The sequence below is a fragment of the Cardiocondyla obscurior genome, linkage group LG02 (assembly GCF_019399895.1).
Source record: "Cardiocondyla obscurior isolate alpha-2009 linkage group LG02, Cobs3.1, whole genome shotgun sequence".
NCBI classification, from domain to species: Eukaryota; Metazoa; Arthropoda; class Insecta; order Hymenoptera; family Formicidae; genus Cardiocondyla; species Cardiocondyla obscurior.
In genome coordinates, this window is record NC_091865.1 from 955,982 (window position 1) to 982,597 (window position 26,616).

The 26,616-nt window shown below is 40.5% G+C and overlaps 4 protein-coding genes and 1 long non-coding RNA gene across 9 annotated transcripts; 2 read left to right on the forward strand and 3 right to left on the reverse strand.

Annotated features, from left to right (window-relative positions):
• Positions 1 to 7,032: 7,032 nt before the first annotated feature.
• Positions 7,033 to 16,981, reverse strand: LOC139111610 (uncharacterized). 2 transcript variants are annotated; one of them, XM_070672034.1, is made up of 8 exons: positions 16,559 to 16,981; positions 14,045 to 15,824; positions 13,617 to 13,851; positions 13,409 to 13,518; positions 13,078 to 13,324; positions 12,787 to 12,991; positions 12,476 to 12,677; positions 7,033 to 12,398 (listed from the first exon to the last, which is right to left on the reverse strand). In XM_070672034.1, exons 1-8 carry the CDS (start codon positions 16,819 to 16,821, stop codon positions 10,428 to 10,430), a joined length of 5,013 nt encoding a protein of 1,670 aa, XP_070528135.1. In that variant the 5' UTR covers positions 16,822 to 16,981; the 3' UTR covers positions 7,033 to 10,427. The 2 variants fall into 2 exon arrangements, with proteins under 2 accessions (XP_070528135.1, XP_070528127.1); XM_070672026.1 differs by having other exon boundaries at positions 7,033 to 12,401; positions 16,559 to 16,979.
• A 330-nt stretch (positions 16,982 to 17,311) lies between these two features.
• On the forward strand, positions 17,312 to 18,989 carry LOC139111755 (ATP synthase subunit d, mitochondrial). The gene is made up of 3 exons (XM_070672247.1): positions 17,312 to 17,700; positions 18,145 to 18,313; positions 18,584 to 18,989. Exons 1-3 carry the CDS (start codon positions 17,327 to 17,329, stop codon positions 18,806 to 18,808), a joined length of 768 nt encoding a protein of 255 aa, XP_070528348.1. The 5' UTR covers positions 17,312 to 17,326; the 3' UTR covers positions 18,809 to 18,989.
• On the reverse strand, positions 18,809 to 22,016 carry LOC139111711 (isthmin-1). Its single transcript, XM_070672185.1, has 4 exons — positions 21,903 to 22,016; positions 20,465 to 21,020; positions 20,030 to 20,381; positions 18,809 to 19,926 (listed from the first exon to the last, which is right to left on the reverse strand). The coding sequence occupies exons 1-4, from the start codon at positions 21,978 to 21,980 to the stop codon at positions 19,827 to 19,829; spliced, it is 1,086 nt and encodes a 361-aa protein (XP_070528286.1). The 5' UTR covers positions 21,981 to 22,016; the 3' UTR covers positions 18,809 to 19,826.
• On the forward strand, positions 19,532 to 23,619 carry LOC139111774 (uncharacterized). Of its 3 annotated transcripts, none has more exons than XR_011547269.1 (6): positions 19,532 to 19,612; positions 20,013 to 20,404; positions 20,494 to 20,773; positions 21,130 to 21,487; positions 21,568 to 21,684; positions 21,804 to 22,183. It is a non-coding gene; the product is annotated as an uncharacterized lncRNA (long non-coding RNA). The 3 variants fall into 3 exon arrangements; XR_011547273.1 differs by lacking the exon at positions 19,532 to 19,612 and having other exon boundaries at positions 20,116 to 20,237; positions 20,315 to 20,404; XR_011547274.1 differs by lacking the exon at positions 19,532 to 19,612 and adding an exon at positions 22,846 to 23,619 and having other exon boundaries at positions 20,316 to 20,404; positions 21,804 to 22,668.
• An 18-nt stretch (positions 23,620 to 23,637) lies between these two features.
• On the reverse strand, positions 23,638 to 26,614 carry LOC139111695 (bone morphogenetic protein 2). Of its 2 annotated transcripts, none has more exons than XM_070672177.1 (5): positions 26,062 to 26,614; positions 25,799 to 25,955; positions 25,555 to 25,697; positions 25,343 to 25,444; positions 23,638 to 25,152 (listed from the first exon to the last, which is right to left on the reverse strand). In XM_070672177.1, the coding sequence occupies exons 1-5, from the start codon at positions 26,272 to 26,274 to the stop codon at positions 24,139 to 24,141; spliced, it is 1,629 nt and encodes a 542-aa protein (XP_070528278.1). In that variant the 5' UTR covers positions 26,275 to 26,614; the 3' UTR covers positions 23,638 to 24,138. The 2 variants fall into 2 exon arrangements, with proteins under 2 accessions (XP_070528278.1, XP_070528274.1); XM_070672173.1 differs by having other exon boundaries at positions 25,787 to 25,955.
• Positions 26,615 to 26,616: the final 2 nt, after the last annotated feature.

The following is a 26,616-nucleotide window of genomic DNA, read 5'->3' on the forward strand; positions in this document are numbered from 1 at the left end:
AGTTACTCTTGGCTTCAACTATAATTTTAGGACACTTTTAATAATTAAATAGAATTATTTCTATCGTTAGAACAATCGTTAGCTATATTTTTATTGTTAGAAATATTATAGATCACTTTATTTTTTTTTTTTTTAAAGAGATTTGTGTCAGGGCGGTCACTCAGATTCATAGTTTTAATTCAAATTTAAGCTCGATGTGCGTCGATGAAATTATCGACAATTCCCTCAAAGATGCTTTGTACGATGTAGAAACTGATATACGCTTTTAATATTTTGAAAAGGTTAAGAGAAAAGTTTTTTATATTAAATATTGAGCCGTAAACTTTTATTTTAATTGACATTTAGGGTGGTCATAGAAGGGTCGATGTTGCCGGGGAAAATAATCGCAGTGCTAATGGCCAAGTTTTATCACGCGTGAAACGATACGGGAAATACTCGTAACATTCGCTTGGTTTTCGAGAACAAAGGGAAAAATTACTTTACGCAATTCTTATTCAACTTTTACCATAATAGATATTATCTAATTAGAATTGTTAGCTTTAGTGACAAAATAAAAATACAAAATGGAATGACGTACATACCTCTTAACGATTACGTAGTGACTATTCGCAAAGCGAGATACGTCTCCCTCCCTCTCTCTCTCAACGTTCGAAATAAACCAAAAATTAATTTCGCGATTGAGAGAATCAAAAAAATTTATTATCTAAAATTTTCCGTACAGTAAACTATACCCGTGAAGCGACTCACGCGTATACTTTTTGATTCCGTGATAAACGGAAAAGTACACGACATGACGAGCGGGGGGAAAAAGTACAAGTCGCGATTAGGAGTACGAGAAATTCTCCATGACACGATAGATTCGGTATTGAAAATTATACGTCGTCTATACGCGAGAAGAAGACGTATACCGTCGTTTTTAACTTCCTCGATGAGTAAACGATAAATGAAAAAAAAAATCTCGCCGACAGCGAGAGACAAAAAGTCACAATTAACTCACCAGCTTGAACATCTTGGAGCTCGTATAAGTCTGGCTTGCAGTCAGTACGATAATACGCCAAAATACGGCATACCACGTCTTATATAGGAGGACGGGGATCCCTTGATCAGGAGTCGCTCTTCATCTCCACCTCCCTTCTCTTTCGCGTTTTCTCGATACACCTTCGGAGAGGGCGTCGCCTTGTCTCAAGCGGAAAACGAACGTGTGCTAAGCCATGATTTCCTCTTTTTCCGTTTCTTTCTTCAACCACGGCTGCTACCGCCAACCAATGGAGCTTTGTTGCACGGTTGTACATTGATATGGGGTAGGGACAGGTATGACGATTCTTCAAGGTCATCCCTGACAGCCAGGTGTGGTCAGACTACTCTCCTTTTCTGTCTCGGATGCCAATCGGAGTACATACTCCGTGCACGCCGTAAAAACTACTCAATAAATAAACCTGTTATGTATATATGTACACATATATGTACAACGAAAAATCAAAAAGCTGTAACGACGGTCGGATAATATCAATTTTGCTTAAATCAATTTTATTAGGTTCTATTGCGATATCGCGTTCTCTTTCCACGAGAGTAAAATAAGAACTTATTGAAAGTATTGAAAAAGATAGCGAATCAATCTGGAGGAAAGCTTGGAAATTATATTAGGATTTAAATAAAAGGTCTTATAAAAGACCGCTCGACGTACGCTTCCGTCTACCTACGGATTTTATTGCTTCAGGGAGAATGAAATCACGGGTCTTGAACTTCGAACAAATTTTATTTCCCGAACGTTTACCTAAGACTTTAAATTTATTAAGAATCAATCGCGTTCCTTCGTTTCTTTTCCCTAAATTCATATTTAATTATTTAATATACTCGATACATTTTAAATACCCTTGTTGAGATTCTCAAGAGAGGCGCAACGAGGATGTTTTTTTCTTCTAATTACGTCGAGCAGCCAGCGAATTGCTATTAAAAATTAAAAAAGGCCAGAATCAATTAAAGAAACCAGCGGGGAAAAAAGGATTATTATTACTAATTTCTTCGTGTTTTTATCGGCGTATTATCTTCGACTGAGATTCGATGAAATTACCTGAGAACCTAGCGGGATGCTTAACATAAATTTGCGGCCGATCGTATCTCGAGAGAGAAAGATTGATCGATCCATATAATTTCGTGCGGCGTCACAAGCGTGGCGGTGATTAAGGCGATGTACCGCGAGCGGCGGAGCCGGACTCGACGAACTTGAACTTGAGAAAAAATATGCGGGCGTCGCCTTGAAGTAGTTCTCTCGATTGGCTGATGAGATCCGGTTGGCTGAGCGGGAAAGGGATAGAGAGAGAGAGACCGCGAACCAAAACAGGACTGACCGTATTGAGAAAATTATACTAGCAAAGGCCACGTAACGTCGACGATCTCGGACGAACGAGTTTTCGCTCTGCCCTTTTCTCCCCGTCCCTCTTCCTTTTTATTTCCTTGATCACGCTGCCTGACATAAACCGCCCAGAGCACTCTTCTTGCGTCGAGCGAATTAAATTCACATCGCGTATATTCGAGTGCTATGCTTTCCGAGTCAAAGAGACTGTAAAAGCTAAGAGGTTCCTAAAGCTTCATGCGTGCGCGTGGAAAATTTAGTGGAGAATATATTATAATAGTTTACATCGAAGACTTTCGAGATATCGTGCACGGCTGTGAAAATTGATAAGAAAACTTGTATAAGCTATCGATCCATTTATATCTATTTATATAATTAATTTCAGTAAAACAATGTCGTCCGTATTTCGGTAATTTTCACGTACAATAGAAATTCTTGATAACACGACAGCGTGGAATATAGATCGTTTTGTGGGATACTGTAGGACCGTGATTAATTCATCAAGCTCGTAATTATTGTATCATTAAAGCATTTCTTCTCTCTTTATTTGTTTCATAAAATATAATAATGCGCTTAGGTAATAGCGACCGAGAAAATCACGTGGATACATTACGCTAATTATGCAAACTTTGTTTAATTGCGATTACGAGAAGACCTCGTCAGAGAAAAAAAAAAATATATATATATAAGTCGTAAAGAAAAAGATGTGATGCATGTAAATAAAAAACGACGGAGGCTCGGATGAAAGATTAAATGTATTATTCACATTGTTCAGCGGTATCGTAACATTACAAGAGATTGGCGAGTCGCGAGATAAGGTTGAAATCCATATGGAGCTCGAGTGAGGACTCGAGGTTCAATGGATTACAAGAGGATGGGCGCGGAATATGCCGGATAGGCGGCGTACGCGGCAGGTGCAACGGCATGGGTGCTGTAAGCTGCTAAGGGTGCGACGGGACTCGCGGCGTAAGCAATCGGGGCCGCGGCAAGTGTGTTGTAATTTCTGGCGACCACTTGGCTGCTACTGGCGGTGATAATCGGCGCGGGTAGTGCTGGTGCCGCAACAGCTGCCAGAACTGCTCCCGGCGTAGGTGCAGCCGCAGCGTAAACGATGCTCAGAACGGAGAGAATGCACTGGAGAACACAGAATAGTATTATTAAGACGTTATAACGATCGAATCTTCACTGGCGAACATCACGCTATTCAATGCGAGGCGTAAGAAAGAGGCAGAGTTTATATCGGTAGTTTTTTAAATTGCATTAAAAAATTCAAAAAAAAAGGACTATGTGCTTTCGATCAATAAAATAGTCAAGCATCAGTTGAGAACGTCTTGCCTCTCGTAGAGAATACAAAACGATGATACAATTACTCTGCGTTAGAAATTAATTTCTATGATTTTCTCAGCATTATTTTTACTTTAAATAATTTACACATTTTGATTGAAACTATATGCGACGCACATGGTGTGAAGAGCGAGATAGTTAAGTAGAGAAGGGTCTTTTTTTTTTTTTTTCTTTTTTGGAAAGAAGCTTACCAGCTTAAACATGTTGAACGGTTTAGTTTATCCTCGATTACTACTCGAAGCTCGGAGCGAGGGAAGAAAGGGTTCTGCTTTGCGAATGAAAAAGCAATAGCCTTTATAGCGCTTTGTCCGACCCCCAACCGGCACTTCGTCAAGGTCGTCGGTCCATCGGTGCCACTACCTCCTGGTTAACGCGTGAACCTTCTCTCTTTTTTTGGCACGACTCTCTCGACGAGCACGACGAGCATCGTCAAGTGACTTTCGTCACTGATTTGCAATATTTCAAGCGACCGAAACGGCGCTTAATGCGCGTTACATCTGTCGACGAATTTTTATCGTCGTCCGTCTTTAACGCAAATTACTCAAATTTTAATCAATCTCGTTTCCTCGGAGTGAATCGCTCTTTCACGAATCTTAGAACACACGACGATATAGTTTTACTTTTTCCTCTCGACGTCTTTCTCTAGCTCTTGTGTTAAAAAAAACTTACGCAAGATTAAATTTAATTGAATTAAATTTTGAAAAATTAAATTAAAAAAGAAAATTAAAGTAAAATTAAAATTAAAGAGGTCGTCGAGGACCGCTTCAAAAAAATTATGCACGTTTAAGAAAATGCCCGACGCTAATGAGCGAGATCTTGTAAAAACTCGCGGAAAAAGTACGTACGGTTCATAACTGCTAATTTGACATTTAATGTTGAAAAAGAACTGTTTTGCGTTTATTGTTAGCCGCAAATCGATCTAAGCGCTTTTCGCATCATTTATCCATTCTCTCTATCACGTAATCTTCACGTAACCTTGTCACATCGAATTATATTCGGCCTCATAGACGAAAAGGATTAATTACATAACAACTTCATTCTCGTTTATATAATTTGGCTTAACAATTACCTCGACTACGGATAATGTTTATGAAGATTAATATATTCATACTGTACCAAAGATTATTGTATATACTATAATTTCGAAGATATAAAAATTATTCGACGTCACTTTGTGTGTTTTGCCTTGAAAAATTAATCTGAAAAAATTAAATATGTATTTTATTTTAAGAAATAGATAAAAAATAATTTATATCTTCCATATCGTACGCATATAATTATTATGTACGTATATATTTTTCAGATAAAAACATTTTTTTTTTCGTGTTTTTATCCTGATGAATATTTAGATCTACATTTGAGTTACCTAATTTATTCGGTGTCAGTGTCGATATACATATGATTCCAAAATGTTTTCGATTCTCGCCTACACCTAGTCATTGCAAATCTGATCGCGATTTAACCGTGTGTGACATTTTAGGTCACACACCGATAATCTAGATACCTGAAGACTTACGTAACGCACGTAGCTTCTTCAGCAAATTGATCACGTACTCGAGGAAAGTGCGTCAGAAAATACTGGTGGACGCTAAAACGAAAGTTATCGTTACCAAACTATCGCATGTTAATCACGGTAAAGGCGAATTATGTGCATGACCAGATATTCGGAATAAATCTGAATAAATCGCCTATTGAGGCGATAATTGTCGAGTATCAATTTTCCGTCAAGTCGATCGGGGTAAAAATGAAGGAAGAAAGAGATGCTGCGCCGCGTGTCGAAAACCTTCAGCCCGCAGATCGCTTCGGTGGTAATAACACGAATCTTGCCAAACTACATCGCAATCTCGCAACCTTGGAAGGTATATCCTGCTTCTGATCGTGCGTCACATCGACGACATGATAAAAACAAATTCTTGCCGATCGTTTACATAAAGCATTCGTTCGAGGGCACGTAGGCTTGATCGTTGATCTCGGGAGTTTTATCTTTTCGGTCTCCTAACAAAGGGACGTTCCTTCCGATTTAGAAAAAAGAAAAAAAACATATGAAATGATAATTAAGAAAATAATAATCGAGCGAAAATCGTAATTTCTTTCCAAAATTCTAAAAACGAAAGAAGATGCATCCACATGGCGTTATCGATTGCATATTATTTTTTCCGCGCAATTTTATAACACGAATAGAACGTTACAATTTTTTTAATTTTAATTTAAAGTGAAATTTAAATGACGCAATTAGATTTTGTACAAATAATATGATCGATGACAGTAGTACAATTATAACAACCTTCGGATTAAACTTGTATTATAATTAGTTATGAGAATTCCTCCACTAATGCGGATTAGTTTATATCACGATTTGACTTGTATTTTATATTTTATTAATTCTAAACATAGAACGAGATAATGAACTCATTAAATCAGAATTAAAATTAATTCACTTGCAAACGAAATATTAATTAATTATTACTTTTGTGCATTCACGTATGCGTGTGTAAACGTATGCACGAGCGTTACATCATCACCATTGTTCTGATTTGGTTACATCACGAGAAAAAAAAAAAAAAGAGAAGGGAGAAGAAAAAAGGAAAAAAAAAAAAAAAATTGTCTCATCGATCGATCATTGAAAACTTAAGTGATAATGAAAATTACGGCACGATCCCAAAACGGAGACCGGTCATAATAAATTATTCCGGATGTGCCCCCGTACGAGTTGTACAACAAATCGTGATCACGGTGGCGGGTGGGAGTGTCTTTGTCTCGTAAGGAAAGGCACGATGTATAAAAGACACCGCGATAATCGAGAATAGACATCGCAGTTTTCACAGCGGGACAACCACTCACGCATCGCAGTTAAAATGATGACCAAAATCTTCGTAAGTCTTGAATAATAACTTGACACGCGTTATCTACCCCTTATAGAATACTAGAACGATGCTAAAAATACCGATAGCACCATTTTAGCAAAGTAATTACAGTACTTTAGAAATATTCAGCAACATTGTACAATATTATTTAACAGTACTGGAACTGCTTCGTTGAAAGAATATAATACTATCGGTATTTCTAGTATTTAATTAGCTACATATTTTTTAAATTACTTTGAGAACTGCTTTTTCCACAAGTAGTTTTTTTTTTTTTTTTAATATCGAATATACAAGCATTATATATTATAAATATATACTTTCTAATTAGATGCTAGATATGGAAGATATTAAAATAATAGGAAACGTTTCGATCAAACGAGATATTCAAAAGTGTATCGTGTATTTTTATATATTTGATTCTCAAGGTTCTCGTTGGCGCTCTCGTGGCTGTCTGTTCTGCCGGAGTGGTCCCAGCGATTCCAGCAGCGGTACCAGCGGCTTTAACAGTTGGAACCTACGCCACGAGCTACAACGCGCACGCTATCAATCATGCCATAGCTGCCCCATACGTAGCGTCTGCACCGTTGACTTATTCCGCTCTACCGGCCGCGTATTCCGCTCTGCCGGCCGCGTATTCCGCTCTGCCGGCCGCGTATTCCGCTCTACCGGCTGCGTATTCCGCTCTGCCAGCTGCGTATTCCGCCCCTATTATCGCTGGAAGACGCTGATATCGCTAAAAAAAATTAATATTGTTCCAAAACGAAACCAAACTGACCTCTGTCCGATGGATCTGACAAATTCTAACTGGAAGCTATCGCGTTATCGATGTACTATATCCTCCATGTATTTCTTTACATTGTAAATACAGTAAACAACAGCACTGATATTGCGATTTATGATTCTTACGATGTCTCTCGTTTTCCCCGTAAATCTTAGTTTTGTAATAATTTTTTTATCAAGCCTTGCGAATTTGATCTTCCCGACTTTTTGTTCTTTAATTCCTAAATGTTACCTAATGCACTCGTGCGCATATACAGCCATTATATTTTCGAAATATAAAGAGATCCATTATAAAAAGACTAATATTTCAGTCAAAAATGAGATATTTGCTCGAGGCATCCTTTATTCCTGCAGACTTCTCTGTAAAAAGGATAATTTTGGATAAAAGAAAATACATTTCTCTGCTTAGTCATTGTCATATTCTATTAATATGACTTACAATATTAATATCGATAAACCTGATACAAATATAGTCTGTGCCACATTTTGTACTCGTAAACATTTCTTTTGAATTTTTCTTTTTGTCATGTACACGCAAATATATTATATGTATATATATATATATATATTTATATATATGTATGTATAATCTTAGTAAATGTATTTCGTTTGTTCTTACGTTATGCACAATGTACATACAAACCATGATGGATTAAAAAAAGAAAAAATGCGCGAATACATTTACATAAAAAACTGACCTGATTAGAATAAAAATGGTAACCGTCTTCAATATCAGAAGCATAGTAAAGATAAATCAACATAAAATTAATGAACAAAGTCTTCTTAGAATAATAAAACTTTCGCACGCGTGCGCGAGTGAAGCGTAATTAAATAACCGGCCAACAAAAAGTATGGCGAAAAGTAACAAAGACTACAGTGTCCTCATCTTTAATCACTACATTCTGCTAAAAGTTGCGTGTATACAATACAATATAATATATAACAATAAGCGCCTTTCGATTTGGCACAAGAGTTACAATATTTTTAGATCTTTGGTTTTAATAAATGGCTAGACAGTAAATTCAACCTAGTAGCGACACGAAAATTAATTATGTACTCGCAGCGCGAACTTAGAAATTACACACATTTGCGTTATACACCTCCGTACGTATACGCATACGTACGTAAACGTACATACGCACGCTCTTTTTTTTTTCTTTTGTTCTTCAGCGAAAACGTTATTTTGATCGCAAATAATATCTAAAGTTAAATGAAAACGTACGTAAAATTAATTATTGAGTCAAGCTTTCATAAAATGGATTCTATACGCGTTGCGTTTTATTTCAACACTGGAATACGTTGATATCACTAATCTTTTTCGCAAAGTTAATCGGCGAGGGAACGCAACGTCTCTTTAAACGAAATACAATCGTGCGAATTCTCGTGAGGTTGCGCCAGCAATAAAATATACGCACTTAGACAAATTGCTCGCGCGAATCGCTAAATTACTCGTAGCTTACGGCTAAAGGTTGTCTTGTTCACTAATTAATATGTAATGACTAGAATAAAAACAAACGTTTACAATCTGCTATCGCCATGCAGAGATATACAGACTTATAGCTACCACATTAGGCATCTCGATAATTTCCCAAATGCACATCGGAGCATCCCAGATGCAGCGCAGATGCTGAATCGCAATGCTGTACAAATCATTCGTAGTAAAAACAATATTTCGTCATTGGCTCGCGGTTAAAAGAATACGCTTAATTAGAATTTGCACGGACTATTAAAATATTGCCAGTGGACATTTGTCAGATCTCCTCTCGCTCCCCCCCCCCTTCTTTCTTTCTTTTTCGTAAAAAGGTTCTAGCTTAATTTCTAAATCTTTAATCGCATAACTTTTGCAAGGAATTTTGCTACACTGGAATGCTATTGTGCTATCACCAAAGCCACGTTAAATGGAGTATTTCTCAGTGAAGTATAGGTCCGAAATAGAAGAATATAAGCTAAGAGATAAGAGTAACAACTCGTTAATAATTTCAATTATCACGGACGTGGCACTGGATCACGATATAATTCTGCTTTCTTCTCTCCCGTCTCTAACGATCATTCTACATCATACACAAATGATATGAGAGACGGCGAGGTGGATTGTGGCACAATATTAATTATGACGATATTTCGTACTTTAACGTTCTGTAGTTATAAAACCTGAGAAGAGATATTAGTGAATAAATCAAAGATTAAGTAGGCAGTAATATGCTTCGTTCGGCGACAGATAGTTTCTCGTTTAACGTGCAATCTCTTAAAAATTAAATGAAAATCATGATATTTCTATTCTTTTAAGATTATCCGTTCTGTAATCTAGAAGAGGATCGCTACGTCTTTCAAGTATTCGTAACACATACGTACATCGTGTAATGTTGCCCTCGGGCGACGAATAAAGCGAAAAAGAAATACTTAACTCTTGAAGGAGAAAAAGTCTGCACTTTCGAGTAGAATAAAATTTTGATAGACACACGCGATTTTTAAAAAGCATCACAACCAACCTCGTTCTCTCCTACTTATCACGCATCATACACATTTTGCATATACAGCTTGAAAAGGGTAAACGATAAATAATTTAACAGCTATGTAGTTACGAATAAATTAAATTTTTCTATCGACAATTACTCGAGCATTCTGGAATAGATTTTTCTCTGTAAAATCTCGTGCTAATTAATTTTCTTTAAAAAAATAACATCTGTTCTGAACGTGAATGTATCATGTACACGTTTGTGCATTTATCTTTTTTTTTTTTTTTTTTTAAATCGCGCGCGTCAATATTTTCATTATCACCGACTTAAATATTAATAAATTTACCGCAAGAATAAAAATAATAAAATTTTGCGTTACTCTTAATAACATATGAAAATGGCAGTTCCCGCCTGCAATGCGAGCAAATACATCGCGATATAAAATAATGCATATTAAATAATTTAAAGAAAAAAAAATCTTCGTTAGAGTAGAGATAATTATAAAAAAAAATCTGAATCCGAAATAAACTTAAAATAAATACCGTCAAAAAAACGTTGACTATAAACCATCAAGACTAAGGATTCGTCTTTATCGATCAATTTTTTTTTTACGATCAATAAAAAAAATGATTAATAATAACCAGGATAATGATGATAACCAGATCTCGGAGGATGATATGGAGTTGGACTCACCGGATAGCTGGGATTATATCCAGACAAGGGGGGTGGAGGTGGAGGTGGAGAAAGCATTCGACTTTCGCCAGCGTCGGATACTACATGCGTCGTAGTCGAGCCAACGGATTGCGGGCTGGTGATGACACGAGTACCGGATCCGTGCAGATGATGCGATCTGGAAAGACTTAGATCGACACTATGCCGGCTGGGAGTGAGATCTAAGCTGACCATTCGTACAACTTCGTTATGTGGATAAGGTGGCGGCGGCGGGGGCGGCGACATGGAGTAATTGCCTGTCCTGCTGAGATCCACGGTTTGTCGTTCGCTGATATCATACAGATGATGATGATAACGTGTGTTTTGCATCTGGGCGCCGAAACTGTGATGAAAGCTTCGTGCCGACATATCTAAACCTTGAAGTTCACCACTGTTGAGCACCAGTGGTTCAAAATTAGATCTCTCTCGGGTGAAGTCCTGTTCGAGGGAGTCATACTTGTAAGACGTCGACAAATCGAGCTGTAGCGCCTTCTCCTTCACGGACAGGCTGAGATTTTGAGCCACCGAGTCACCCTCGTCACTCGACAGATTATCCGTCGACACCTGATGATGATGTACGTCTTGATAGCGATGATTCGGTGTAGCTGACGGCGAGACTAAATCTTCTTGTTGCATATGTATGTAATTTGGCGAAGGGACTCGCGGCAATTCCTCGTGATGCAAATACTGTTCGATATTGTGCGTCCGTGAGGTGTTTATGTATTCGATTGGCCGATGTAAATGATAATCCACGTGTAAGTGACTAGGAGGAGTGTGCCGATCGTCTGGAGTAGGTGCAGGCGAAATCAATTCCTCTTCTTGCTGTACAATATACGAGTCGAGATGATTCGGTGATCGTGACTGCGGTATCGGTGACTGCAGCTGGCTAGAGATGGAATAGAAATTAGTTTCACGGTCGTTGTCCTCCAAAATTGGACTAGATACCGTTCCTATGTCTCTCTCAGCAGCGTCCAGAGCCGCTTCAACCAGCAAACTCGCATTCGTGCTTTCTGTTCTACTTCGATATACGTTCAATCGCAATTTATTACTCTCTATCAAACTTGACGTCGTCACGCTGGTACGCGAGATTATTTTCTCATTACCACAGTCTTTTCTACTATCTTCAAAATTATAAATATTAGACGGCGTCGAGACCGTCGGTAAATGAACAGCGATATCGGACGTAGGGGGCGGATTGAATTCTGTTAACCACCTTTTGTTACTTTTGCTCAATGTTCTCGACGTGTCGTATAAATCGACTTCCGTTTGCCCATTCTCCATCGTCCCGTCGAGTCCATCGGACAAGGACGTAGTTTGCGTAGATGGGATTGAAATTTGAGACTCTTGTTTCATCTTATATTTTACCGTAGATCTTGCTTCATTTTGTAATGAATCGACGATAACGTTTTGAGCAGAACTCGTTATCGCAGCTGCCGTTGGTGCCAATACTGATACCGATATCGATATCGATATTGGTGCCGATGCCGTTGTTGACTCTGGTGTCGATACTGATGCCAGTGTCGGCGTTGAAACTGGTACCGGTGTCGATATCAGTCCTGATGACGGCGTTGACACCGGTACCGGTAGCGATACAGGTGTAAGTGCTGATGCTGTTGTTAATACTGGTACTGATGCTGGTGTTGTCGGTGTTTGTATCGGTGTCGGTACTGATACTGGTATCGGCGATGATGACGATGACGATGATAGTGGCGGCGGTAACGGTGTGGATGTCGATGCCGATATTGGTATTGACGTCGATGTCGGTGTCGGTGTCGGTGCCAGTACCGATCCAGACGCGGACGCTGGTACTGATACTGGTGTCGATATTTCGACTTGCAAGCTGCTTTCTGAGCTGCAGTCGTCGAGAGACGGTAAACTGTTGCTATTGTCCTGCTGTAAAAATATATAATAAGTAGAGAATTTGTGTTAAATTTTGTATGCAGTTATACGCATAAATAATTGCTTACCTGTGAATTTCGTCGACTGGAGTGAATAATCCTTTTACAAGGCATATCTTCAACAAGGCCACCGCTATACGCGTCAAAAGTATACGCCACAGACCTCTCAATTTTGGGCATCATTTCCTCTGTAAGGCCGTGTACCTTTTTGTAATGAAATTGTAGACACTGTTTTGTTGTGAAAGCTGCTTTGCAGCCATTTTCCTTGCATCTAGTAAAAAAAATCATATATGTGAATAGTAGGTTAATTATTTTTTTATTTAAAATTATTTATATTTTATATAAAATAATTTAAAAATTACATAAATTAAAAGACTTACTTGAATGGTTTCACACCACTATGAGTCAACATATGTATCTTTAAATTGCTTTTATTCTGAAACATTTTTCCACATCGATCGCATGTAGCAGCGGCAATAACATCTTTGTGATGGACTTCTTTCATATGTCGTTGCAGAGCCGCACGAGAACCCAAGATTTTCAAACATAATTTACATTGAAATTCCTTAAGCACTTCAGCCATGTCTGCACAAAAAACAATACTACGTTTATACGCAAGATAATAAAAATAACGATAAAATTAAATAATTGTAAATCGATTGTGTTATTACCGCTATGCATTCTCTTGATGTGTACTTTTAGTTTTTGTGGCTGACAGAATTTACGGCCACAGAAATCGCATAATGGTCGTGCTCGATGTGGATTTTGTGAACAACCATAAGTTCGATGCATTTCTAAGTAATTTAGCCGTAAAAAAAACTTTTTACAATATTGACACTGATATGCGCCGCGACCATCGTGCAGCTCCGCTGCGTGTTTCATGATATTATCTTTGCCTAACACTGTGGCACCGCAAACCTAATAAATAATTCATTTAAATCATAGTGCAATTAATTTTTAATTTAATTTAAATATAATACGTCAGTAAAATGAATAAAATACCTTGCAGTGATATTTTCTTATTGTTAAACTATAATTCATATCGTGAAAGATACAGCAATGCAATCGATAATATATCGAGTGTGCAAAAATAAGATTGCAACCTCCACAATCTGAAAGTAATATACAGGTGAGAATTTAAATAATTCTATTACGAGTTAATTATCGGTCAATTATATATTAAAGTTTAATACTATCCGCACACACGTACTTGTTTTATTAATTTTATTTTTTCTCGTCCATGTGGAAGATTGTGACTCCACCCAGTAAGTAAGTTCCACGCCCGATACGATATTCTGAGTCGTAACAAAATACAATTGCCCATGTTTAGCAATCACTGCAACGTTTCTCTTCTCTTTTGTTTCAGCTGGTCGTATGTATCGAATCCAATTACTCTTTAGTGGATCGGTGGTACTAACATATACACTCTTTCCGTTATTATCTATCTAAAAAGAAAAAGATGGTAATGTAAATTTCCTTGACAAATATTGCACTTACAATAAAAATACAATACAAAAAATATATTAAGTGTCCCAAAAGTCTGAATATTTCACAAATTAAAAAGAAATGTTAGAAGTGTAGCGCATTACATAGAAACATAAAAATATTAATGAATAAAAATACTGTTAATAATAATACCTCCCAAATGTGACGCATAGAAAAATCATCTGGAATGTCCATTTCTTTAACTGATATGCCGACAAGCGGGCCAAACTTGGCGTACATTGGTATTGGATTCTTGGCATAGATGCCGAGACCGTGAACGGTGTTAGTGATCTTCAATTCAAGACAATCTGGGAGAGAATCTCTTGCATACAGTGGCCGATCTATTTCTACTATTAACTGCTTCTCCTCTCGCTGTACTTTCGGCTTGATCTTACACTGTTCGTTGGACGTTGACGATTCGTCGTCAGATTCGAAACCGTCGTACGCCAATCTGCCGTAGCCCTCCGACATTGGATCCTCTGAGCCGACAGCCTTCATTATTTCGGTGTTTTCCTTATGCTTGTTCAACCATTTGTCGTAAGAGATTGTGTCAATTACCGCATATTGCGATATTGTCAAAGGGCACGCGTCCTGCAAATGACGGCTATTGCATTCTTGGCAGAGTTTGATTTTAATCGCGAGTCTTTGCGGCTCCGATGTAACGTCGTCGATGTCGTCGAAGCCGTCCGGCTCGTTGCCGTTCTCGACGTCTTCGGCGGCGGTATCTTTTCCGGATCCCGCTGTCGACGACGGCAGCTCAGCATTAGATAAACAGGCGTCTCGCGTTTCTTCTTGTACAACGATGCCGTCCTGCGGCGCCTTCCGTACATCGTGATGTCTTTTGTTTTTGTGCTCGTTCGCGTGCTTGTGCTTTTTTCGTCGATGCTTAAACGCGGTTGTCTCGTCTAAAGCGTTAGGCTCGACGAAGTCTTTCGCCGAGCTCTCTTCGTTTTGTGCATCGTGACGCGGACGTTTCCGTCTTCTTTTCACCTTGCGATCCGTTGCGTCTTTGGATTCGTCGTTCTTCGAGGTGTCGCAAAATGCGTCTTTGTACTCGTGCGATTCCGTGCAACGGCCTGACCTTATCAATTTAATTTCGTTTTCTTTTTCAGGCGCATCCACTTTGACCTGCGCTTCGACGTGTACGCTATCGGTATTGGGCGTAGAATTCAATAAATACTCTACATTCTTGCTTATTAAATTTTCAGAGTTGTAATGTTTTGGAAGAGACGACGATTCCGCTATGTGTGACTTGGTAACTGGGTTATTATCCTCTAAGATATCCCTCGACGAATCGCCAGGTACGTCGATTGCTTTCGCCTTGCACCTAGCATCGTTAATCATCGTACTATTTACATCGTTTTGAAATCTTATACTATCTACGTGATCAGTCTTAATCGTAGAGGATTTTACGTCCTTTGCAACGATCCCAAAGCTCTCTACGTTTAATTTTACTTTAACGTCCAATTCACTGATTACAGTCGCCTCGCGATCGATTAAATCTTTGCTTTCCGAAACTGAATCGCTCTGCGCTTCCAGGGCATTTTCGTCGGCACATTCAAACTTGTCCACTCTAATCGAGCCGCTGTTTTCGGTGCCGGTTTTCAGGTGACGCCGTTTCTTTCGCTTGTCCTTGCGATGCTTCATCTTGTTCTTGTGATGTTTCGACTTCGAAGTACGTCGCACGTGTAACTTGATTGCATCGTCTTGCACCTCCGGTACACTCTCACTTATTGTATGGGCGGAAGGCATCTCGATCACGTTCGACGCGGGATCTCGTTTCCTCGAGCTCCTGCGAACGGGCTCTTCCTCGTCCTTTTCCTCCTCCTCGTCGTCCTTATCCGAGCTTCCGATCTTGACAGCTTCCTCGTCCAGATCGCTGCGATCCTGATCCGTTCTCCAACTCTCTGCCCCATTGCATTTACCCTGTTGCCTGTGCGTGCACGAAAAGATATATCAATGACAATTTTTTTTAGTGACAAATTAAAAACAGAAAGTTGTAAAAATGTGTGAAGAGAGAAGATACAACTTGTTGCATTTCTGTCTGTAAATATCGTCAGAATTAATTGTCGTACATGGATTTATACCAAATGTCAATCTATCTAACGTAATCGGAACGAATTAAAAATAAAAATTGAACGAAGGTAGGCTCGCTCTTTATTCTTTGAAGTATACTCTACTCAGCAGTCTACAAACGGTCCGAGTAACGATATGGAAAACAAAAATGCAGCAAGTTGTATTTAATTGCGGTAATTGTAGCAGTTTCGCATGTACCGGCGTGAAAAAGCCGGAGGCCACTTTTCGCTTTCGTCGGCGCGATTTTCAAAACGCACGGGACCGTCACCCGCAGCGGCGGTATCGATCGGTTTCGCGTCACCTTCAACACCTCCACGCTGACCGAACACCGTCCCCGTAAGATGGCGATTCGGCGAAAGGCATTTCACGAGCGAGAGTAGGGGAAAAAGCACTGAACGCGCCTCCGAACCGAACGCGTGACAACTGGGCTTCGTTTCGTCGGGGTTGGGTCGGCTGGTTGTCTTCTAGGTTCACCCAGGCTACTCGGCTAAGCTAAGCTGGCCAAGGCCGACTCGATGCTTGCTAGAAGCTAGCTCGTTGCTATCGTGAGAATGGGGAAAGAAAACCGCGAAATGCCGACGGGGAACGTACCTGCTGGGAGACTCGGCAAGGTCCAGTAAATAAACCGCGACATCCTCGTCGGTGGTCAAGCCGAGCCGCTTCTTCAGCGACAGCCAGCGCTTGCTGTTGGCCAGACCGATGTTTACGCTGCGAAAGTGACTGGCTGCCACCAGTTCCGCACCGGGTGGCGTCGGCGTCGGCGTCCGCGACGTTGACCGTCGGCGCGGTTGCTGCTGCTGGGTGTTTCTCGTGTTCCCCGAATCCCTCACATGCCGCGTGCTCCTCTTCGGCATAACTACATCGTTCTAGCTTCGCGGCTGTGGGAGGCTGCGACCTGCGACACGGATCCGGACGCGAAAGCGAAGCCCCGCGCCGCGGCAGGACAGCTTCGCGGGAGGACGCGCACCGATATTATCCTATCCTCTTTATGCTCACCGCCGCCGTCACCCGTCACCGCCGCCCACTCCACTTCCACCCACTCAACCACTCTCGTCTCAGGCTCCCCGCGCAACCCAACATGGCCAGCGCGCCGTCTCCCTCTCGCGCGCCTTTTTCCTCTCCGTTTCTCTTCCGGTTACCAGGCATTCTATTTTATCGATCGTACCCACGGCAGCGAGATGCAACGCGCAACGCTCCCCGCCAGGGTCGCCACCCGGCTCTGTTGCGCGTCGGAAAAAAAATCCAATCATCGAGTCTCGATCGGATCGACTCTTTCATGCGCGGCACCGCCGTCATATTACGTCTCCACTGACTATACTTTTTTCTTTTTTTTTTTTTTTAACATCACTCTGCATCTGTATGCTATCTTCTTTCACGCTTCGCACGGGAAGTAAGGAAGGTAACGAAAGTAACCTCGGTTTACTCTTTCAGGAATCAGGTCTGCATTGTCTGGATTCGAATTCTGACAATCTGCAGCTGCGTCGTGAGCTCGCGGTCGTAAGTCAAACACTCTGCACTCGGAAAGTCGGGCAGCGCCGTCTGTGCGGTCTATGTGGTAAAAGACCAGTACTGCTGGTGCTGTGTGAAGCTGCAGACCCGCGGACCGAAGAATTGAGGATGTCGCGTAGGGCGATCAAGGCGATTAATTGGTCGGCACTTGCCGAAAAAATCCCAGAGACGGAAAAGGCTGCATTCGCCGCTTTCAAAGCTAAATCCGATCAGCACCTGCGACGGTCAGTGAACATCGCTTTTCTCTCTCTCTCGCACACGACCCGTTACATAATTATTCGTTTTAGTTAAAACAATTTAATGACTGTGCAATTGAGTACGTAAACACTGCGAGGAAAAAAAAAACACATTTTCCTTAAATTTGCCGAGCGTAAAGACTAAATCTGTTTATATATAAGTTCTATAGTCGATGCTGTAAAATGCCATAGATGATAACCTCTTATGAACGTGAATGTTTCACATACGTTTAAATTTCACGTTACATGTTTCAGGTTTTCTTCAATAAAGCTTTCTAGTAAATAACCTTTATAATAAAATACAGATTTGTCCTAAGTAATGTCTTTGGAACCAAAATTAAATACAGCAGATATCCTAATATTATTATAAATATATATGAACATTGTGAATAAAGTTTGTATTAATAGATTTTTCCTTTTTTTCTGATATAGAATGACTGCAAATCCAGAAAGTCCTCCAAAAATCGATTGGGTTTATTATAAAAAGAATATTCCACTGTCTGGATTAGTTGACAAGTTTCAAAAAGAATATGAGTCTCTGAAAGTACCATTTCCAGCTGATAAATATACCTCTGACATTGAGGCTGAAGAAAAGCAAGTGGTATGGCATTTTGGCATTTATGGGTTTTTTTTTATTTTTTTTTTTTTAATGCAGATGGCAGATAAAATGACAATAAAATTCTATTTTTATAATATATTTTAATTAATAAAAATATATATTTTATATTCCATTTAATTGCAAGACCCTGTTCTCAAAAATGAGTTAACTTGTGTTAATTTGTCTTTCAAAAGGAAACTGGCCTATAATTACAATTGAATGTTAGAATTTAATATGTTTAAGTTTACTTCTAATCAAAGATATATGTTGCAGCATGCTGAAATTGAAGAATTTATCAAAGAATCAAACAATCGTATTGCTACTGCTGAAGCGGAAATAAATAAAATAAAGAATTTGCTGCCATTCTCTGAAATGACGATGGAAGATTTCAGAGATGCTTATCCCGACCAAGCTATAAATGTGGATAAACCAACAATTTGGCCGCACACACCTGAAGTACAAGTAGAGAATGATAAAGGACCACCAGAACATCATTAAATTGTTTTTTTTTTTTAATACATAATACAGAATACCAAGAGTAGTCGTGTATTATTTCTAGCTAAAATGATTTCGAATTACATGTCAGATTGGAAAAATACATTTTTCTTTCCATCTCTTACTGTCATGTGTAAATTTATATATAGAGAAGGATAAAAATAAATTTATTCGTCAGTAAGTATTCGTATGCCAGTGTATATATGTAATTATTCGTATTTCTAAACCATGTTAAAATTAGTTAACTGATTTTCTTTCTGTATATGCTTCCTATGACAATTTCTGTAATGTGTAAATGTGAGTGTTCGATCGCGTCTCTAAATTTAATAACTGCCAAGATTTACATAATGTTTAATTGGCCAGGAGCCACGTGAACAAGGCAATTAGCCCGTTTGTTTCAACATATATTTTTTGATGTGAAAAAGACACGGTGTTTAGGCGGTCACCCATCCTAAATTATATTATAAGACCGTGCTTATCACTGTGTAACGTCCGAGATCGAACGTAAAGCGTGATTATCCACATCGAGAAACGATCCTCGTGGCCGCGTCAGCTGACTCCTTCGTGACAGCGGCTCGTAACAGATTTTCTCGGAACTAAAAGATTAGGAGTATACCATTTTTTTTTTAGTTCCGATAAAATTTGCTACGAGCCGCCACCGACAATTCACGGTATGTATGTATGTATGTAAGTTCCACTTTCTATACTTCTTTACTGACTTCAATAAACCATTCAATCGACGCCAAGGTCGCCAAGTCAGAATCAGACGTCTCATTTTTTAATAGCAGTTCAACTAAAATTTAACAGGTCGAATTTTCATTATTTTTAACGAAATTTACTTTTTCTTTGAATTATTGACATAATAGTATAATATAAATCAGCGACAGATCGAATATATCATCGGTAATAATTTGTAAGTGACGTTATTAACACTATGCTACTCGTTTTTAACGACAACAGTTGGAGCGGAGATTAAACGAGCGTCAATTCTTTTTCTGTATTATCGTGAGAATATTATATCTCAGTAATTCTTTGCTCTTTCTACTTGTTGGCGATACTCCTCGTTATCCGGGTTTGTCTCGCAGTTATTGTTATTATTCGGTATTCGTACTTCGTTGTACCTGTAACGTAAATTATTGATTCACTATTTTTTTTTTCTTTTACTTTACATTGCTTATTTGTCTCATCGAACAATTTTATATATTAGGTGGCACTTGTGTTCACCTGGTGAAGTCACCCTTACAAAGCCGCCAAGGCAGCAGGTCGATTTTGTCGTGCAGAAGAGGCGATATCTCCGGGCTGACGATGTACGGCGTGCCGGCACCGGAACCACGAGTTAACAATTTTCTATTTTCACCGTAGCAACAATGCTGCACAATTGCGCTCTCATTTTCCTGAGACGGTAAAGTCTGGACGCAATAAACGGCACCAGGTTTGTAAATCGCAAGCCTATCTTTGTCATGGCTCACGTCCCGCCACCGAAATTTCCTCTGTCGCTTTTTGTCCCAGATCTGGTTGTCGTAGAAGACACCGTTCGGATAGAGGCAAGGACAACCTGGCAGGTCGGCAACGGATCCTGCAAAGACGCACACGTAAAACGTAGATCTCTCGTAAAATTAATTTCGCCAAGTCGACCGTAAATTCTCGTTTTTTTCTTACCTGGAAAAACGCTCTCTATTTTTTCCCAGTTGTCCAACCACTTCTGGCAGCGATCTTCGTCGTCGACGGCACCCGAGCTCGCTGACACGTCTTCGTCGTCGTCGCCGTCGCCGCCGTCGTCGTCGTCTTCTTTGGAATTATTCTCCAGTGCTTTAATCAGTCTCGTCAAGAGAGACTCTAACCCGCCATAAAATGGATAATAATCGTCAAGAGACTCGCCAATGTGGATCTTAACGTTTTCCGTGTCGCTCGTGCGATTCCAGAGAAATACGTCGACGCTCTCGTAAAGATGGGTTTCGTTAGAGACAGGTAAAACGCGATCCGCCTGTTGTCCGAATCCTCTGTTGCCCCTTATCGTCGAGTTTCTTGATTTTCCATTCGACTTTGTGTGAGGGCGATGCGTTGTTCGACGTTTCATTCGCGAAGAATCGACTCTCCCCTTGCGTTTGTAATCGTCCTTTTTATTCGACGAAATAAGAGTTAAAATCTGATCCCGCAACGATTTCGTACAATTCGCCTTGCATTCGACGTCTCGCGTCATCGTAGAATTTTGTATCTGAGAAAAAAAAAAAGGTAACAAAGCGTCGGAATTTTGCGTTGCAGTAATAATCATTGTTCTGTAATTAATCGTCGTGTAATTAATTGGTTTTTTTTTCTTTTTGCAGAAGTCGCATAAATAAATGCTATCAGAAGTAATTAGCTTGCGCCTATCAAAAGGCGATTCGTCAAAATGGAGAGATCGATGACCGGCATGACTGCGCGCGATACGTAAAAGGCTTGACATGTTCGCAGAGCGACATCAAAGGGCGCCGGCGTTTGACGCGTAGATAAGAAGAACGCAGAGGCGGAGAAGAAGAGGAACGACGCTCCCCGGGTGCAGAGGGGCAGGGCGTTTACTTCTGAGAAACGGTATGCCGCAAGATAGTTTCCCGTCAATGGCGTAGCCGCTTGCCGCCGGTAACAAAAACAGAATTTTGAGCGAAAATCACAAAGGAAAAGAACAAAGTGAGGAGTGGTGATAAGGTTCGTAATAAAGATTAAATTATTAGAATTATATTCTTTTTATTTTTAATCGAATATTAATATATTGTAAAAATCAATAGCATCTTTAGGTGCAAGAGGAAGAAAATGTGAACCAGGAATTTGATAATGGCTGATAATATGGCTGATAATATGGCTGATAATATTTCGAAAGCGATGCCTTGAAAAAATTTCAAGAGGTAATCATCAAGAACTTAAAACAAAAAAGTTTACGCATTCCACCGATTTGATTATTTGCATATATTATTTTCTTTTCCATCTGCAAATTTAACTCACGACTTGTTTCTCAATGCATTAGATAAGGGACTGCAGCGTCTATTAAGAAGCAACAATTTTCAAACGACGAAGCTCTGGCGATAAATCAATTAAATTGTCCCATTGTCTAACTGGTACTTACTTGATGATCTTCGGCGTGCGAAGCCACGAAAATCACGTGAAAAATCGCCACGACGCAAAACACGAGCGGTGCTCTCATTTTGTCGCTCCAGGCTCCGATCTCAACGGCACGACAACGTTCCACTTCTTACAAGCCGTGCTCGACGTTTCGAACATAACTAGCGTGCTGTGCACAATCAATACGTCAAGCATACGGCAAATCACTCAGAAAACCTTTGTGCTTCTTCAGGACATAGCGTCCCGATTTTTGCCGTCGTCGCAGCGACGAGGGGGTGGCCTATCTTTTGATAATCTCTCGGGACGAACGGTGCCCGATCTATTCGTTTGTCGGCCGTATTCCACACGCGCGAACGCTGGTAACGAGAGCCTGTCGACGTGGGTAAAGCGAGTCGACCGATGACGCGTGATGTAAGACGGACGATAGGCAAAAGAACGAAGAGGCTGAGGGTTCGGGAAGATCCCGGAACGGGGGGAAAGGTAGGCGCACGCGGCGCGCATCACTTCAAAGGCCTACCACTAGGCGCATAGTTGTGAACCGGTGAAGTCTCCCGCTGTAACAGCCTGCGGATGGACAGAAGGAAAGACGGGATAAGAGGGAGAGAACAAGATAGCCTAGCCTGGCAGCCCTTGGTTATCCACACGAGACACCGTCGTCGTTAAGCGGAGTTATGACGTACGTTGGTTGCCCGTAGTAGCTCTCGTTCCGAGGGTTAATAATCTGGTTATAATCAGGATAATAATAATCAGGTTAATAATCTGGAAAAAAGGTACCAAAAATAAAATTTTTTAATACAAACAAATCAAAATAATTATTATTAGTTGATTTTATTTATACAAATATTGACTATTTTATAATATATATATATATATATATTTTTTTTTTATTAACAAATTTTTTTAGCATTTTACACGTAGTATGACTTATATACATCCTTTTTCAACAGAAACATTTTTTACATCGTTATCGTTGCCGTTGAAATCTTTCTGCAGTCGCACTGGATACTGCCGAAATTTTGTGCCAAGCATTAATGCCTCACGTAAAAGGCACACGTGTACGTACGATATTACGAGAATTTAAATACAACGGCGGAATGCCGTAAAACGCGTTTCGGTTATTTTTAACCAAACCGATTCGAAAATACACTCACCGCGAATTAAATATAGCCGGAGATGTATGCACGTGTGTGTGTGAAATGCAACGCGGCAGAAGAGCGATCTCGAGTATCAAGTTTTAATAAGTTACTCTTAATCACAATATAATATTTTACATCTTTACAGATATGAAAGGTGGAGTAGACGAATATAAAATTAGAAGACCGAGTAATGAGACCCCCCGTCATGCCGGCACGTGTGCTAAAAACGAAAGAGGTCACGGTTCATGACGGGAGGGACGAAAACAAGCCGGGACGCGAATAAAGTGACGGTTTGTTGAACGAGCGCACCGCATGATCACCCGCAATTTCGCTCAATCTTGCGAAATTGCCGCGATTTCATGCGTGGGCAATTATTTAATCGACATCACGGCGTCTTATTTTATTTAATCGCGTAAAACCACGGGCGAGGTCGATTACGATCGTAATAAAAATTTCGTGCGATTTACCGTTGTCAGAATGTTGCATATTTTTCGTGAACACGATAAAGATACATTTTTTTACTTGCCATATTTTGCCTGTAGAATGAGAATCAGAGTTTGCGACGATCAATAACTCAAACCACACGTTTAAATACTTTATTTCTTTTCTTTTTTTTTTTTTTTTTTATTCTCCCACGGCTATAAATAAATTCGACGAAGCGCGTTGTCGTTTATATATGTACACGTATAGTTGAATGTTGCTCGTCTATAATTTTACATTTATAGAAATAATTTAACGACCTAAGCTCTAAGCTAACGATCTAACAGTACACCAATACATATCGTTAATCGTATACGTTAATTTTACATGACGCTAATACACGCGTACTTGGGAATGCTCTTATATACAAAAATAAAAGTAACCGCATAACGTGCCGACGATAGAATCGTCACGTTGAACTTCTGGGAATGACAGCGTTAAAAAAATTCTCCATTGTTCCGTCAGTAAATCAAGGTAATAAACCGCAACAGTTTCCTTTTGCCGTAACATAAAAGAGTTAATCGATCACAAAATTAACTTATACCAGCAGGAATTTCTTTTCCATTGCCCCTCTATTTTTAAATACTACTGCTTTCCTTCGCGTAGCTTTTAATCACGCGTGCTTTAGCGACATCCGCAATGGTCCGCGATCATATCCTCGTACATCTTGAGCACGACGTTCTCGTTATCGTCGTAGAAAAGAATGCTGGTGCCTAGCAACTTGGTGGGCACGCAGCACGGTCTACCGACGTCCTTTGCCATTTTGTGCACGATCGCTTGTATAGTCGCGTGGTTCGTTGGCCGCTGGTCTTGGCTGAGGGGTGGCTCACACACACCCTTGCACTGGTACGCGGAGTAACCAGCCGGTGCGATTATCGAAGACGACAGCCCAATGTCGTGGAAATCCACGTAGAGCTCGTGCCTTGTGCACTCGGTCGCGTTTCCCGGCTCTGACGAGTTGCCCGTTGATCGCGCCGGTCGACGTCGTCGTTCCGCAACTCTCGCCGACCTGTTCTGCGCCGCCTGTTCCAGCTTCGCGCGAAACGCCGCTCTCTCATAAATATCCATCGACGTGAGAATCCGCGTGATTCGTGAGCGACGTTTAGACACGATGCCACTGTCTTTCCAGGTTGACGCTGCGTCTCGACGACGGCGCTCTGTCACTTCCAGGGGATCGCCGTAGTGGTAGGCTTCTTTTTGATCGTCTTCTTTCTCGTCGCGTCGCCTCTTCTGTCGTTGGAAAAATTCCGGCTCGCGTCTGTTCGTTAGAGAGACTTCCTCGAGCTGACCACCGTTTTCCCATTGTTTTTTGTGCTTTCTGTAGCGCTCAACGCCGCCTTCGTGGTCGTTTTCTAGATCGATTTTTTCATTCTTTGCGTCTTTTTCGTACGCTAGACCCTTGTTATTCTCCTGATTTCCATAGGCGTAATATCGCGGCACGATTTCCGATCTTTTGCTGGACCAGTCACTGTCATCATCGAAAAGCACTAGTATCGGCTGCTTACTGTGATGATAATCGTTTCGGCGGGAGAACTCCACCAATGTTTCGCCCTCGAAAGGATTTTGCGCTGTCACCAGGAGGCCCAAATTTGGCTCGCCACTCATCCATCCAAGGACAGCTCGCTTCACATTGAATATCTGTACAAATGTTGAATCGAATTATTTCACACGATATATGTATTTAATTGCAGTAAAATTATTCTCTTTATATAAATTATAGGAATTATTAATTTTTTGTCTGAACAAAAATGTCAAATTAATTATATATATATACATATGTATAAAATTTTTTTAAGGAAGTGAAGGAATTAAAATGTTCCTCGCTTACCTGCCAGCCGGAAGCGTGCGTGCTGACATAACGAACGTTCAGCAATCTGTGCAAATCCGGCACGTCAAGACTGCAATCGTCCAGGACTTGGTACACCCTTATCTGCGCATATACATCAAGATTAACATGTTAGCAGAGCAGCTCTGACGTCATTTGACTCGCGTGCATTTAAAGATCATTTATTGGCAACATTGACCGTACCAGGCACTTACCAGATAATAAGGTGACGCAGACACTGAACGCACGTTTCTCGACGGCGTTTTCTTCCGGTAGAGATGCAGCTCGGCTTCCAGCACCGACTCGTTCATCTCTAATCCCGAAACGTTGAAGAAGTAGAAGTGCGACAGGGAAGGATCTACGCGTGAAACAATAGAGAACGTTTAGGTCGGTATTTTTTTTCGTTTCTGATAACGAAAGTGTCGCGAGTTTCATGATTATACTGACTGAAAGAATTACCCTTCTCGACGAAGCTGCGCACAACCTTGGCATTGTACGGGTTTCGACCTCGCGTGACTCCGCTGGGATCGGCGATGGTGTTGTAAAGCTCCATCATGAATTGCGGCGGTACCTTGCGATGAGCCAGATTCTCGTTCTGACTTCGAATGCCGAGGATCTGCAATAACGTCGTGAACGCAAAGCTTAAAATGAATTAATTTCGGCGAGAAAATGACGAGTCGCGAAATAGTAATCGAATCGTGGATTAATCATAGCGTTATCACCTCTTGTATCTTTTGCAGAGCTTCCTCCCGACGAGGTGCGAGGTCATTTTCACCTGTCGATTGAACGAAGGGCCACGATAATTTTTCGAATTCTTGCACAAGGCCATCCTCGTTCCCGATCCGCAGCTCTGACTTCGGGTACGCATTAACGTCGCACAGAGACGTTAATGAAAGCAGCACCACTAGAACACGGCACGGCGCGCTTCTCGTCATCACCGTCAGCAAATGCACGTATGTCGCTCGGAGAAAAAAAAATACGTTTCACCCGCGACTTTGATTAAATTTCTGGTTTATCTTGTTTGCGCGCTGGTCCACTGTCGATCTCGCAGAATCTCGAAATAATCACTTAACGCCGTGACCGCTCATCGGTTTACCCTTTCATCGCGGTCAGGAAGAACAGCGAGCCCTATTTTTCCAAGTGTTTCTGTTGGAAGAAGGGCAGATTAAGAGAATGTATTATACTTTACGCAAAAAAAAGATTTTACCGAACCGAACGGGATGCTAAGTGGCATATGGGAAGTCTTGGTCGCGAGGAGTCACCTTTATGCTACTCCG

Bases quoted from the DNA above. Each gene is read 5' to 3' on its own strand.
- LOC139111695 (XM_070672173.1), bottom strand. From the start codon at position 26,274: ATGACGAGAAGCGCGCCGTGCCGTGTTCTAGTGGTGCTGCTTTCATTA. The intron at 25,698-25,786 runs GTCAGTATAATC...TTTCACGCGTAG, and splicing joins CGAGAAGGGTAATTCTTTCA to ATCCTTCCCTGTCGCACTTC. The intron at 25,445-25,554 runs GTAAGTGCCTGG...GTATATGCGCAG, and splicing joins CTGCGTCACCTTATTATCTG to ATAAGGGTGTACCAAGTCCT.
- LOC139111755 (XM_070672247.1), top strand. From the start codon at position 17,327: ATGCTATCTTCTTTCACGCTTCGCACGGGAAGTAAGGAAGGTAACGAA. The intron at 17,701-18,144 runs GTCAGTGAACAT...TTTCTGATATAG, and splicing joins TCCGATCAGCACCTGCGACG to AATGACTGCAAATCCAGAAA. The intron at 18,314-18,583 runs GTATGGCATTTT...TATATGTTGCAG, and splicing joins AGGCTGAAGAAAAGCAAGTG to CATGCTGAAATTGAAGAATT.
- LOC139111711 (XM_070672185.1), bottom strand. From the start codon at position 21,980: ATGAGAGCACCGCTCGTGTTTTGCGTCGTGGCGATTTTTCACGTGATT. The intron at 20,382-20,464 runs GTAAGAAAAAAA...GCGTCTTTGCAG, and splicing joins AATAGAGAGCGTTTTTCCAG to GATCCGTTGCCGACCTGCCA. The intron at 19,927-20,029 runs GTGAACACAAGT...TTTACGTTACAG, and splicing joins TGTAAGGGTGACTTCACCAG to GTACAACGAAGTACGAATAC.
- LOC139111610 (XM_070672026.1), bottom strand. From the start codon at position 16,821: ATGCCGAAGAGGAGCACGCGGCATGTGAGGGATTCGGGGAACACGAGA. The intron at 15,825-16,558 runs GTACGTTCCCCG...GTGCACGCACAG, and splicing joins CTTGCCGAGTCTCCCAGCAG to GCAACAGGGTAAATGCAATG. The intron at 12,402-12,475 runs GTAAGCAATTAT...ATATTTTTACAG, and splicing joins CCAGTCGACGAAATTCACAG to CAGGACAATAGCAACAGTTT.